Consider the following 15,059-nt stretch of genomic DNA (forward strand, 5'->3'; position numbering starts at 1 on the left):
AAGAAATCACAAATGAATTAAACCCCTTGCTGGGACTGTTCATGTCTCCTGTACCACCTGAACACAAGCAATTCTTGCACATCAACATGCAAAACAGAAAACACAATAGGAAAAAAATGGGGAAAGTGTAAATTCCTAATTCATTAAAAAGAGAAAAGCACACTGCCTTTCAAGTATACAGAAAGGTGTTGCAACTTACTAGTAATCAAAATATGCAAATTAAGTTAAATAAATAAAATAATACTACCTTATTCAATTATTAGAAAATTGGAATGCCAAGTATGTTAGAGCAGCTTATAGAAAAACAAGAATCTAGCCCTGGCCAGTTGGCTCAGTGGTAGAGCGTCGGCCTGGCGTGCAGAAGTCCCAGGTTCAATTCCCGGCCAGGGCACACAGGAGAAGCGCCCATCTGCTTCTCCACCCCTTCCCCTCTCCTTCCTCTCTGTTTCTCACTTCCCCTCCCGCAGCCAGGGCTCCATTGGAGCCGAGTTGGCCCGGGCGCTGAGGATGGCTCTGTGGCCTCTGCCTCAGGCAATGGAATGGCTCTGGTTGCAGCAGAGCGAAGCCCCAGGTGGGCAGAGCATTGCCCCCTGGTGGGCATGCTGGGTGGATCCCGGTCGGGCGCATGCGGGAGTCTGACTGCCTCCCTGTTTCCAACTTCAGAAAAGTACAAAAAATAAAAATTAAAAAAAAAAAAACCAAAAAAAAAAAAAAAAGAAAAAAGAAAAACAAGAATCTTCATGCAGACACATTCTAGCAACCAAACTGCACTGAATATTCATAGTCATGACCATGTAATCCTACTCTTGAGATTATTTTTAAATCTAGATATATACTGCTCACAAAAATTAGGGAATATTTCAAAATGAGTATGAAGCTATAAAATATCCCCTAATTTTTGTGAGCAGTATATATACCTACACATCCATGAGTATATGTATGTTTGTAGTATGTGTATATACATGTAAATGTATTTGTATTTATTGGCTCCGGCTGCAACAAAGCAATGCCCAGAGCATCACCTCCTGGTGGGCATGCCAGGTGGATCCGGTTTAGGCATATGCAGGAGTCTGTCTGACTGCCTCCCTGCTTCTAACTTTGGAAAAAATACCGAAAAAAATGTTTCTGTACTTATGTGTATACATGTGGCTGTGTGTGTATTTGTGTACAGCCAAGAAAAACATCCACATCTGTCAATGCAATATGTATGAGGATACTTGCAACAAACCAGGTACCGACTGTAACGGGGGATTAGAAGCAACCTTATGCTCCATAATTACCAGACTAGAGGAGTAAAATGTGCTGTGATATATACTATAAAACATCATGCAACAGTCATAAGGCATGAACCAAAGGTACACAGAGCAACATAACTACATGTTTTGTCAAGTGAAAATAGAAATGAAAATGATATCTGTGGCATGATACAATTTATATACATTTAAAATATGCAAAAGTATTTTCTTACAGGAATACACCCATTCAAAGACATACAAAAATCACAACAGAATAGAAAACCAAAAGAGGTCAAAAGGATAAAACAAAGTGAGGGAAGGAATACAATCCCTTATTCAAAAGGGTCTGAAAATGTCATCAAATAATAAGATGTACCATTATATATACTAAAAAGGAAACTCCATTAATTTAACTATAATACTTTCTTACCAGTTAGAAATGTTATTTATGCTTATCTAAAAAGTCCTTTTAGACTTAAACACTTGTATCATATATCACTCTTGTGAGAAAAAAATATATATACGTGCATACACACATAATTAGGGTTTTCCCACAAATTCTCATTCGTCATAGTTTTCTGAATCAGTATTTGAATAATTCACTGACTTCCAGATTTGCCCACACAATATTTCCCATTATTCTAGTGAGGTAGCATTTATTTATTTATTTATTTAGTATTTTTCTGAAGCTGGAAACTGGGAGACAGTCAGACAGACTCCCACATGCGCCCGATCGGGATCCACCAGCACGCCCACCAGGGGGTGATGCTCTGCCCATCTGGGGCGTAGCTCTGTTGCGACCAGAGCCACTCTAGCGCCTGAGGCAGAGGCCATGGAGCCATCCCCAGCGCCCGGGCCATCTTTGCTCCAATGGAGCCTCGGCTGCAGGAGTGGAAGAGGGAAACAGAGAGGAAGGAGAGGGGGAGGGGTGGAGAAGCAGATGGGCGCTTCTCCTGTGTGCCCTGGCTGGGAATCGAACCCGGGACTTTCGCACGCCAGGCCGACACTCTACCACTGAGCCAACCAGCCAGGGCGAGGTAGCATTTATTAAGAGAATCCATAATAGAACTAAAAGCTACTGGTATTGGGATCTTAAGCTAGGGTTACATTTAGTCAGCTAAACTACATCTGACTCCAGCTTTAGGAATGTTGCTGAGCATATGTAATTCACCACATCCCAGAATCCCCTCCCCTCACTCCCACATACAAACATTTAGTTCAGAGGGAATAAAACAGTAATTCACAATTGTTTTGGACACTTTCTTCCAATCTGCTAAAATCTATATTCAAGTTCTGAGGCAGGCATTTTCTATATTCACCTGTATGAAATGACGGCCACTACAACCAACTGCAAATTAGTCAATAGAAAATTTTTAATTCCATCATTTATAACACATAACTCAATTTTCAGAGATGCCAAAGTGTAAAAGAAGAAAACATGTTCAATTCAGAATCAAAGAAATATAACAAAGTAAAGCAAAGCAAGAGAAGCGCCTTAGATGGGTCAATGGACAAAGTGAAACACAATTAGCTCACTCTGCATTTGAGGTCAAAATTTCACTGTAAGCAGATGTGCCCTCTCACTATACACACTTAGAAAATGGGGGGAGGGAAGCAAAAGAAACAACTGCCTTCAGATATTAAACTCTAGGCAGCACAGTACTAGTATATTTGAGGTAAGATGAACAAATAATTGAACACTATCACAAACCCAGTTTTCCACTTTCACAGAACGTTTCATAGGCCCAAGAAAAAGAACACAAACAGAGCACAACAATCTCGTTGAGTCCAGGAAGGATAAAGGGGAACGAATTTACAGGTCAGGACACCACAGAGCAAGGAGGAACTAGAGGAGAAAGAATTCTACAAATCTATACAGGATTCTCCTCAAGTCCATTGCTAGATATCTCTCATACATGTTCAGGGTAAAACCACAAGATCATTTGGCACAATGGATAGTGTCGACCTGGAATGCTAACCCAGTGAAGGCACATATGAGAAGCAATTAATGAGCAACTAAAGTGAAGTAACTGAGGTGATACTTCCCACTCCTCCCCCTACCTTTCTTTCTCTCGCCTCTCTCTAAAAACAATTTTAAAAAATTAAAATAAAAAAATAACCAGCCTGACCTGTGGTGGCATAGTTGATAAAGCATTAACTTGGAAGGCTGAGGTCACAGGTTAGAAACTCTGGGCTTGCCTGGTCAGGGCACAATCAAGAAGCAATGCTTCCCTCTCGCTCCCCACCTCCTTTCACTCTCTCTCTCTTCTCTCTAAAATCAATAAAATCTTTTTATTTTTAAAGGCAGCTATAAAATGCAGGGCATTCATTTGCAGGGTTATTAGCAGTAGAGCTAAACTGGCTCCTCATAATTTATCCTAAATTATTTTAATTTTAATTATTTAATCCTCAAAAGAATCAAATCAAACTGCTATGCAAGTAACTTAACTGCATGCTACAATGAAATCCAATACACTATACAAAGGAACAAAATAAAATCTATCACTCAATAACAGGAAGTCTAAAATAAAATGTTCACTATCCAATAAATAAATTGCTAGATATGAATAAAATAGCAGCAAATGTGACCTACCAACAATAAAAACCAATCAACAAAAACAAAGAAATAAATAATGGATTTAGCAGAAAAGGACTTCAAAACATTATAAATATGCTCAAAGACTTAAAGAAACACATGAATATAATTAGGAGGAAAACAGAAGATATACAAAGAACTAATTGGAACTCTAGAGCTAAAAAAATACGGTACCTGAAAATATAGCAAAAGACATGGAAACTACTGTAAGAGGAAGTACAAAGCAATTACTATAAGTTTTAAAAAGCCAACATCAGAAACAGAATTATTTTCTATGGGCCAATCAACGCATGAAACACAAGTTAAGGACAGAAGAAGTAAATCTGAAGATAGGTCAACACACATTATCCAAATAATAGCTACCTTCAATCCTTTGTATGAAAGAAATATTAAAGGGAGAACTATAAACTTCTAAAATATTCAATTCTACACAGGACATGAGCCATCCCTTTGTCCAGTGTATCCATACTATATATGCTTAGCAGCCATCTCAGTTAGCAGGGAGAGACCACATTCACCTAACTTTTATCACAGTTTAAAGATATACTTTATTAGTTATTGTTAATCTATTATTATTCCTAAGTTATAAATGAAACTTTACCATAGGTATGAATATACAGAAAAAAACAGTACATACCGAGGTACGCAAAAGTAGGTTTACAGTTATGAGTATGTGAAAATTTATTCTTGTATTATTGTATTATTTTCCATATGAACAACTGTAAACCTACTTTTGCCCATCCCTATATAGAGTGTTCAGTACTATCTGTGGTTTCAGGCATCCACTGGGGGTCTTGGAACATAAATGCCGCAGACTAGAGGGAACTACTGCATTAACATTAGACTAAATAGATTTCAGAACAACAAATATTACCAGGAGTAAAGAGACATTTCAAAATTAAATAAAAAGGGGATCAATTCACCAACTCTAAATGTGTGTACCCTACAAACAAAGCTTCAAAATTCATAAATAAAACACTGACAGAATTAAAAGGAGAGCCCAATCCATAATTATAGTCAGATTAAAGATTATAACACTATTTTTTCAGCAATTAACAAAACAAGTATACAGAAAATCAACTAAGTAAAGAGAATATAAACAACACATCAATTTATTTGACATTTATAAAATATACCAGTCTGCACACAACAGAATACTTTTTTTTCCCAAGTGCATATGGAACATCAACCTTGATGTGGACCATGAAACAAGTTTCAATAAATTTAAAAGGACTAAATTCATACAAATCATATTCTCTGAACAAAGCTCAATATATCAGAAATCAGTAACAGAATAATATCCAGAAAATTCTCATTTAGAAATTAAACAACACATTCTAAATAACCCATCATTCAAACAAGAAATCACCATGTTAGACAACAATTTCTGAGATAGGACACAAAGTCAATAAACTATAAAAGAAACAACTGATAAGTTGGACTTAAAATTTTTTAACTTTTTCCCTGGCTAGGTAGCTCAGTTGGTTAGAGCATCAACCCCATACCCCAAGGCTGTGCATTCAATCCCCAGTCAGGGCACATATTGTATAAGAATAAACCAATGAATGCATAAATAAATAAAACAACAAATCCATTTTTCTTTCTCTGTGTCTAAAATCAATCAATCAATCAATCCATAACATTTAAAACTTTTGTATTTCAAAAGATGCTGTTAAGAAAATTAAAAGGTAAGCGACCTTAGCTGGTTGGCTCTCAGTAGCAGAGCGTCAGCCTGGCATGTGGAGGCATGTGGAAGTCCCCGGTTTCCCGCCAGGGCACACAGGGGAAGTGCCCATCTGCTTCTCCACCCTTCCCTCACTACTTCCTATCTCTCTCTTCCCCTCCCGCCGGGAGCTGAGGACAGCTCCCATGGCCTCTCTGACTCAGGCACTGGAATGGCTCTGGTTGCAGTGGAGCAAGGCCCCAGATGGCCAGAGCATCGCCCCCTGGTGGGCATGCCGGGTGGATCCTGGTCTGGCACATGCGGGAGTCTGTCTGCTTTACCCTCCCCCGCCCCCCAACGCTTCTCACTTAGGAAAAATACAAAAAAAAAAGGGTAAGAGAGACTAGAAGAAAATATCACAATACATAAGGCTGACAAAAGATTTGTATCCAGAATTTAAAAACAACCCTTACAACTCAGGACAAACAAGAGAAAAATAGGCAAAAGTTTAGAACACATATGCAATGAAAAACAGGCACATGAAAATATGCTCAACATCATCAGTCATTAAGGCAACACAAATTAACAGTCAGAAACTACTAAACGCCCACTAGAATGACTAAAATTTGAAAGAGTGAAAACATCAAGTGTTGACAAAGATGTGGAACTGGAATTCTTATACAGTATTGCTGGTAGAATTGCAAGATGAGGCAGCCACTTTAGAAAACAGTTTGCAGCTTATTACAAAGTTAGACATACATTTAGCCATATAAACTGGCAATACACTCCTATTTACTCAAGAGATGTGAAGACATGTACACACAGAAACCTGAATGTAAATGTTACAACATTTTCTTCAGTCACCAAATACTAAAAACAAAGAAACTTAAATTTCTTTTAACTGATGAATATATAACAATTCATGTTATATTCACATTATAGAATACTGCTCAGAATTAAAAGAAAACAATTACTAATACATTCAACAATACTGAATCTCAAAAACATTATGTCAAATGAAAGAAGTCAAACACAAAAGACTATGTATTGAATAACTCTATTAACAAAAATCTTAGAAAAGGCAAAATTGTAGTGGTAGAAAACAGATCAAATCACTGGTTGCCAGGTGTCAGAGGTATAGAAATCAGAGTGTGAGTGAACTTTCTAGAGTGATGGGAATGTGTCTTGATTAGGGTGGTGATTACACAGATGAATTTGTCAAAATTGAACTATACACGTAAAACTGCCATTTTCTGGTATATGCAAATTGTATCTTAATAAACCTGATTTTAAACAGTTTCCCAACATAATGGTTAAGAACCTGAGCTCTGAGCCATAATGTCTGAATATAAATACTGGTACCACCATTATTAACTGTAAAAGACCGAGACAAGTAACATAATATCTCTAACCCTCATTTCATTTCTTAAACGGGAATCATAAAGGTATCTGTATCAAACCATTGTTGCAATGATTGAATAATTAATGTTAAACCCTTAGAATAGTGCCCGGCAAATAACAACAGCTTACATGAGAGCGAATATTATTATGAATATCATACCAAACCAATTCCTAGTACAATGCATTCAAATTTCACTTTAGAGTAGACTTGGCATTTATGACCTTTGAGTTTCAAGTATCTATAAAAGAGCACCCAAAAGAGATATCTGTAATTTTTACTAAACCCACTTTATCTGTAATTTTTACTAAACTCACTTTGTCTATCTCTGCTTGAGCCAAATCTCATCCTGGAGCTAATACTGAGGCCAGAGGATTCCAATGCACTAGATTATTTGGGCCTAGGATCATGTGCTCCAACTCTGAATCTGGGGAAAGGAGGACCCATCCTAAACCACACAAACTAGGAAGAGAGAAGAATGGATTCCTGAAGATAATGCCAGAAACATAATGAACAGAAATCAGCCTGACCAGGAAGTGGTGCAGTGGAAGGCACAGATGAGAAAGCAATCAATGAACAACTAAGGAGCCGCAACAAGAATTGATGCTTCTCATCTCTCTCCTTCCTCTCTGTCTGTCCCTATCTGTCTCCTACCCCTCTCTCTCTCACTAAAAAAAAAAAAGAAAGAAAAATAAATCAACCCATCTATTACAACCCACCTTTCTCTACAGAAATAGAAACAAAAATCAGTTCATAAAAATTATGAAAAATGAAAGGTCAATTAACTTTTATATGAGATAAAATATTACTCAATAAAAATATTGTTAGAGCCTGACCAGGCAGTGGCACAGTGGAAAGAGCGTCGGACTGGAATGCAGAGGACCCAGGTTCGAGACCCCAAGGTCGCCAGCTTGAGCGCGGGCTTATCTGGTTTGAGCAAAAGCTCACCAGCTTGGACCCAAGGTCACTGGCTCCAACAAGGGGCTACTCGGTCTGCTGAAGGCCCATGGTCAAGGCACATATGAGAAACCAATCAATGAACAACTAAGGTGTTGCAAGGCACAATGAAAAACTAATGATTGATGCTTCTCATCTCTCTCCGTTCCTGTCTGTCTGTCCCTGTCTATCCCTCTCTCTGGCTCACTCTCTGTCTCTGTAAAAAAATATATATATATATTATTAGAGACATTAGGGACCTATACATACAGAACCTGATATATGCACATATGAAGAAAGGCAGAGGGCAAAGAACAAGGTGAAAGGCAAAGATGGGGAGATACATGTTAAAAACAAGTCAAGAATTTAAGAATCATTTTTATTTTGTATAATACAAATTTTAACAAGAAAGAGAAGAATAACTGTCAAGGCCTTCCTCCCAAGCTATAGAAGTTCTATGGAAAAAGAATAAAGGCTAAAATTATTTAAAACAGAAAGAAATCACTATCAAGAACAAACATGAAGTATGTGAGGAGAAAAAATGAGCAACAAGGTTTAAGGTTGTAGTTATTTTAATAATTCTTAGATGTAATATGGTCAACTAAGTAATGCTGGTTCGTTATCAAGAAGGGTTTGTAAAAGTAGTTTAGTAATGACCTATTATTGCATAAGTAAGTACCTCCTTCTCAATTTATAGACCAAAATTCAAGTTGTCTTTCATACCCTGCTTCATAATCACCTTTCATTTTCTCTGCCATTTGATTCACCTGTACCTTCTGCTGACACTGAGGCTGATAGGAGGACCATAATGAACTGCTATGATTTGATCTCTTCTTTTTTTTTTAATTTTTATTTATTTATTCATTTTAGAGAAGAGAGAGTGAGAGTGAGAGAGAGAAAGGAGGAGGAGCAAGAAGCATAAACTCCCATATGTGCCTTGACCAGGCAAGCCCAAGGGTTTTGAACTGGTGACCTCAGCGTTCCAGGTCAACGCTTTATCCACTGCGCCACCACAGGTCAGGCTGATTTGATCTCTTCTACAGAGTACCTTTCATCACCATTGTCATCTAAAGAGCACATGTATTATAAAGCAAAATAATCAAGTTTAGTTTTGCAGATTCAAGGAGGTTCTTGACTTAGTTGCTAAAATAACAATGTAATGAATTCTGGCTTATTTCAGTAGTTAAATATGCTATAATATCTCTTAAAAACACATTCTAATAGCTTGAAAAACATCGTAGCAAGAATGGTCACAGGTTTCATCTTTAATGCTAAACATGATTTACAGGTAATGGCTGCCTAGGGTGCAATGCAGTGAGACATCTGAATTCAGAAGAGTATTTAACATCTAAATGAAGCAATGCCAGGAGAGAACACAATTATGTTGATTAAAAAGTCTTTCTTTGCATTAAATTGTGAGCTCCTTCACCATAGTCTATTATTAATAGATGACACGAGAGGAAGTGACATACTTAATAAATGGTCGACCTATTTAATGTAGATACTACCTACTTTTTATCAGGAAGATGATTAGAGTTAACAAGAGGCTTACTATCTACTTAAAAACACATTTCTGCTGCAACTTCAAGAATAACTGGGACTTGCAGATGTAGAAAAGAGCATTTCAGGTACTAGTTAGAAAAGCTAATGCAGAGACAGTAGTAATAAAAGAAGTCATCTTCCAAGTACAAGTTAGAGTAACCTTAGTTAAATAGATCAAGTAAGAAAATTTAAAAAAAAAAGTTACAAAGACTTCCTTTGAATGTCAAAGATTTTCCCAACTTCAAGCTAAATAATTAACTGCAGTTTGATAATATGTACTTTCAATCCATTGCATGAAATATTAAAAAACTATAAATCCCTACACTGCTCATCAATTCTGCAATTAAATATAAACTTATTTTTAAATATAATGTAAGTCAAGAGAGGCCAGTATGTGTTACTGAAAATTAAGCATTTAACTTTAAATCAACTGTTCTCAAGAAGAAGAGGACATATCATTATAGGAGGGGGGGTGAGGGGGGAGGGCAAGTAGAGGGGAGCTTTGGCAAACTACACTGCCCACTCCAGCCTCCAATTCTGATATGTCCTGTCAGGATGTGAGCAGGCAGATAGGCAGGGGGAGGGAGAGGTCAGGGATAAAAACATTTATCTCATGTGATTATGAAACAGCTGTTTTCCTCCAATCTATCCCATTTAAAAGCCACAAGGCTAAAAACATGTACTCAAACCTGTGGGTCTGGAGTTCTCTAAATGCCATGCAAAGAAAGCAGAGTCAAGAATTAAGAGATCTGAGTTCTCACTTTGCCCCTTAGCTATTCAATCTAAAACAAAGTTATTTAACTTCTTTGGCTCTCAATAGAAATATAATTATATCAGTACTATATTAATGCTGGAAGTCTTTACAACTCCACAGAATTGTTATATGAATAACATGCAATGTGAAGTACAAACATTTTTAAAGTATAAACATCTTCAAAATGAATAAGGTATTACCATCAGTATTCAAACTTCAGCATCATTTAGATGTAAAAGAATGGAGTAATTGGGATTGGTTTGGTTTGACCTTGAAACATACATGACAAAACCAACCATCCAATGCCAGTTAGAAATGAAAAGGATGGCCTTGGCTGGTTGGCTCAGTAGATAGAGCATTTGCCTAGCATATGGATGTCCCAGGTTCAATCCCCAGTCAGGGCACAAGTGAGAAGTGAGCATCTTCTTCTCTCCCCCAACCCCTCCCCCATCCCTTCCCCTCTTACAGCCAGTGGCTCAATTGGTTCAAATGTCAGCCCTGGAAGCTCTCAGTATCACTTGGCTGATTTGAGCACCTTGGCCCAGACAGGGGTTGCGGAATCTGCCTCTCTCCTCTAAGAAAAGAAAGAAAGAAAGAAGGGAGGAAGGGAGGAAGGGAGGAAGGGAGGGAGGGAGGGAGGGAAGGAATGAAGGAAGGAAGGGAGGGAAAAAGAAAAAAGAAAGAAGTGAAAATGAAAAGGATTCCTTGAGACTTGCCTAAATCCCTATCTTCCTACCCCAAAAGATTAGCTTGAGAATCAAGATACTAAATTCCCATTAATAAATTCCTCTGAAATAGTTCACCTCACCAGAAAAGAAATAATGGACTAATGAAATTCTTAAAGCAAAATATTTGGAATTTTTAACTGAAGACTCTCACTGGACACTTCAATATAAAAATATTAAAGAAAACAGATGGTTAGGACTCAGGGATCAAATTAAAAATTTTAAAAACTAGGTGGCAGACTAACAAGAATTTAAATAATGTTATCCCTAAAAATAAGTTCCAGCGATGTATGCCCCCCCCAACCCTCTCTAATTTCCTATAAAATAGCCTATAGTAAGTACAATGAATCTCATGGGGTGCCTGGAAGACAGAGTGCCAAGTACCTGCTGAATGAATGCTTGATTCCCTTATTTCTCACATCTTCTACACTATTTTAGTGTACCAATATGGATGCTTGCACGTTTTCTTTTAGCCTACTGAAAATTAAAGTTCAAATGATAGCTAAAAAGATAACTGAATCCAGCCCTGGCCGGTTGGCTCAGTAGTAGAGCATCGGCCCAGCGTGCAGGAGTCCCGGGTTCGATTCCCAGCCAGGGCACACAGAAGAAGCACCCATCTGTTTCTCTACCCCTCCCCCTCTCCTTCCTCTCTGTCTTCTCTCTTCTCCTCCAGCAGCCAAGGCTCCATTGGAGCAAAGATGGCCCAGGCACTGGAGATGGCTCCATGGCCTCTGCCTCAGGCACTAGAATGGCTCTGGTTGCAACAGAGCGATGCTCCAGATGGGCAGAGCATCGCCCCCTGGTGGGAACACCAGGTGGATCCCGGTCGGGTGCATGCGGGAGTCTGTCTGACTGCCTCCAGTTTCCAGCTTCAGGAAAAAAAAAAAAAAGATAACTGAATCCTGCACACCCTCACTTTGTTTCATTAGCTTCTACTTGATCATATGGCATTCTCTACTGAGTGTGAGCACAAACACCTCTTTTTTTTTTTCTTTTTTTTTTTTTTTTGTATTTTTCTGAAGCTGGAAATGGGGAGAGACAGTCAGGCTTCCGCATGCGCCTGACTGGGATCCACCCGGCACGCCCACCAGGGGCGATGCTCTGCCCTCCAGGGGGCGATGCTCTGCCCCGATCAGAGCCACTCTAGCGCCTAGGGCAGAGGCCAAGGAGCCATCCCCAGCGCCCGGGCCATCTTTGCTCCAATGGAGCCTTGGCTGCGGGAGGGGAAGAGAGAGACAGAGAGGAAGGAGGGGAGGGGTGGAGAAGCAGATGGGCGCTTCTCCTATGTGCCCTGGCCGGGGATCGAACCCAGGTCCCCGCACGCCAGGCCGACGCTCTACTGCTGAGCCAACCGGCCAGGGCCACAAACACCTCTTAGACCCAACTATAAGCCCAAGTTACTTATAAGTAACAATCACAATTATAGCCCAGTTTCAATGAAGAATGGATTAATTCTAAATCCAGAATAATGTAAGACAAAAGCAAAAAACGTGAACAGACATTATTAACTGCTAGAACTAAAAACTCTAAGTCTAATCAATAACTTCCTGCCATATTTACAGTTAATCCTTGAACAAAACAGGCTAGGGTCACCCATCTCCACACAGTTGAAAATCCACTTACAACTTTTGACCCTACAGTTGGCCCTTGGCATGGTGGATTCAACCATGGAAAACTATTTTCTATCTGTGGTTAGGTATGTGAAAAGTGCTTTTGTTCAGCGTTGGTTGAATCCACAGATGCAAAACCATGGTTACAAGAACCAACTGAATTTATTGAAGGAAAAAAACACGTACAAATGAACCCAGACACTTGAAACCCCCGTTGTTCAAGAGTCCACTGTATTGACACCAACCCAGATCATCTTCAACTCTGAAGTGAATCAACTTCCCCTATAATGACAGTGCAAGACAACTTCCTACATCACTAATATTCTAAGTCTGTATACAATTTCCTCCAGAGGAAAAGTATATTTCTCACTCAGCTAAAAGCAATTATTTTCTCACAATTCAATCACTCAGACTGTCTTCTGGATACAAATCCAATGAAAGTCCTGAAACACTCTCAACAAGACAATTGACTCCATCTTTCACTATTAGGTCTAATCCCTTTATGCCAACTATAACTGAGGACCACGGTGTTATCAATCAAGATGCCCAACAGGATGACAAAATGTGTAACACCTAGCTTTTCTCAAATCAGGAGTTCCACTACTTGTTACTGTATTCTACAAATTCCATCTGACACATCAATGACATTTAATATATGTGGTTCCCTCTTGCAAAACATTCAGTTGACAAATGAAAAAAAATTTTTGTGTGAACAGACTTTGGCTACAGTAACCTCCACAGCAAATTTCAAAGGGGCGTACCCTTTGAAATAGGAGGTATTCACACAGACACACCTCAGCTACTGACATGAAATACTCCTCCTTACAACAGCCGTACCCATGCTTATAGCACCACCTATCACACCTCCCAAAGGCCGACTCCTGCCGACAACTCCATCCCTCAGCACCCCAGGAAGCATCGCCCTCTCCCTTCACAAATGTAATTCACGGCGACAAGCAATCCGGACGGACAGGATGCCCAACTCACCAGACAGCCAGAAAAAACTCAAGGTTCAACCTCCTCGCCCAACGTTCTCCTTTTATGCACAACCATTTATTGGACTTTCCCATCCTGCCCACCTTTTTATTTTTTTATTATTCATTTTTTTGAGACAGAGGAATGGCGACAGAAACACAGATCTGTTCTTCCACTTATGTGTGCACTTACTGGTTGATTCTTCTATGTGCCCTGATCCTGATCGAATCCACAACCTTGACGCATGGGGACGACGTTCTAACCAGCTGAGCGACCCGGCCGGAACCTCCTTATTTCTTATCCCCCTAGATCCCCTCCACTCGCTCCCCACCGCCGCTCCCCTCTCCAGCACCCCGCGCCACCTGGGGACCCCAGCCTTCTCCCAGCTCGGCCGCACCCTCCAGCTCGAGGCCCCGCGGCCCCGCCGGCAGACCCTCAGGGGCGACGGGAGGGGGCAGCTCTGCGAACCCACCAGACGAAGTCGTTGCTTTTGTCCTCGTAGGAGTTGATGAGCCCGTTGCAGAGAGGGGCGAGCAGAGGGCGCTTCCTGCTGCCGCCGCCGCCGAGGCCGGAGCCGCCGCCTCCTCCGCCGGCGCTGGGCCTGGCCGGGCAGCTGAGCCGGGACAGGCCGGCGGACACGCTCCCGCCGCTGCCGGACACCGCGGCAGCCACTAACACGGGCCGCGCCGGGCCCCCGAGGCCGCCGGAGCCCGCGGCCTGCGCCGCCCCGCCGGACACCAGCGCTGCCGCCGCCGAGGCCGCTGCAGAAGGGGGCGACGGGGAAGAGGATAAGGACGAGGAGGCGGAAGTCACCGAGGAGGCCGCCGAGGAGCCAGGGCTGGTCCCGGCGGAGCCCGACCCGGCCTGGCGGCTCCCGGACATCGTGACTCCCTCTCCTCCGGCCGGGCGCTCGGAGGAGAGGGACCGCGACCCGCCGCCGCCGCCCCTGCCCTCCGCCTCAGTGCATCCTGAGGCCGCGCGCCGCCGCGGGAGGTGGGGCTGAGGAACAATAAAGTTGGGTTTTGTAAGGCGACCACACAACAGCGTCCGACGGGAGGGGGCGGATGAAACAAATCGAGCTGAGGGGAAGCCACTACCGCTCCCCAGGCCGCCGCGGTCCCTGCCGCAGCCAACCCGGGCGCGCCGAGGGCTGGCCGAGCGCATGCGCGAGCGGCGGAAGGGGCGGGAGAGGCAGGGGATACTTCAGACGCGGCCCTGGCGGCGCTGAGGCACGTACGGCGCGCCCCCACTGACGGCGGCGGTCTGGTGTAGAACGCTCTTCGTTCGTGTCATACCGGAGGGCAGTTCCTTCTTAAGGGTGACACGGCGGCGGAAAGCGGAATGAATGGTCGGAGTGGCAGAGGGATTGAAGGGAAGCTCTCAAAAAGTGACTGCGCACGCGCGCCCTGGGTTACCCAGGGTCCCCGCTCCAGGCTGGGATGAGCGGCGCCGGCGCCGAGTCGCCCAACTGAGCATGCGTGCGGGAGAGCCGCATTTCTGAACGCGGAGAGAGGGAGCGGTCGCTGTTGCGCGGGAGGCAGGCGATGTGACCTGGTGGCGAGGTTAGGGCCCGTGCTTCCGAATAGAGAATTAGAGACCCTGTAGCTCCGAGCAGGTGAGAGCA

At 41.9% G+C, this 15,059-nt stretch overlaps 1 protein-coding gene across 3 annotated transcripts in view; it reads right to left on the bottom strand.

Annotated features, from left to right (window-relative positions):
• The window catches only part of COP1 (COP1 E3 ubiquitin ligase), a 145,088-nt gene extending 130,297 nt beyond the window's left edge, over positions 1–14,791 (bottom strand). For 2 of the 3 annotated variants that reach the window (XM_066261207.1, XM_066261208.1), the window contains exon 1: positions 13,908–14,791. In XM_066261207.1, coding sequence (XP_066117304.1) covers positions 13,908–14,599 — 692 coding nt within the window. In that variant the 5' untranslated portion in view covers positions 14,600–14,791. The remainder of the gene's footprint in view (positions 1–13,907) is intronic. The other variant, XM_066261206.1, reaches the window with a different exon arrangement.
• Between the last annotated feature and the right edge of the window lie 268 nt (positions 14,792–15,059).

The sequence above is a fragment of the Saccopteryx bilineata genome, chromosome 2 (assembly GCF_036850765.1).
Source record: "Saccopteryx bilineata isolate mSacBil1 chromosome 2, mSacBil1_pri_phased_curated, whole genome shotgun sequence".
NCBI lineage: Eukaryota > Metazoa > Chordata > Mammalia > Chiroptera > Emballonuridae > Saccopteryx > Saccopteryx bilineata.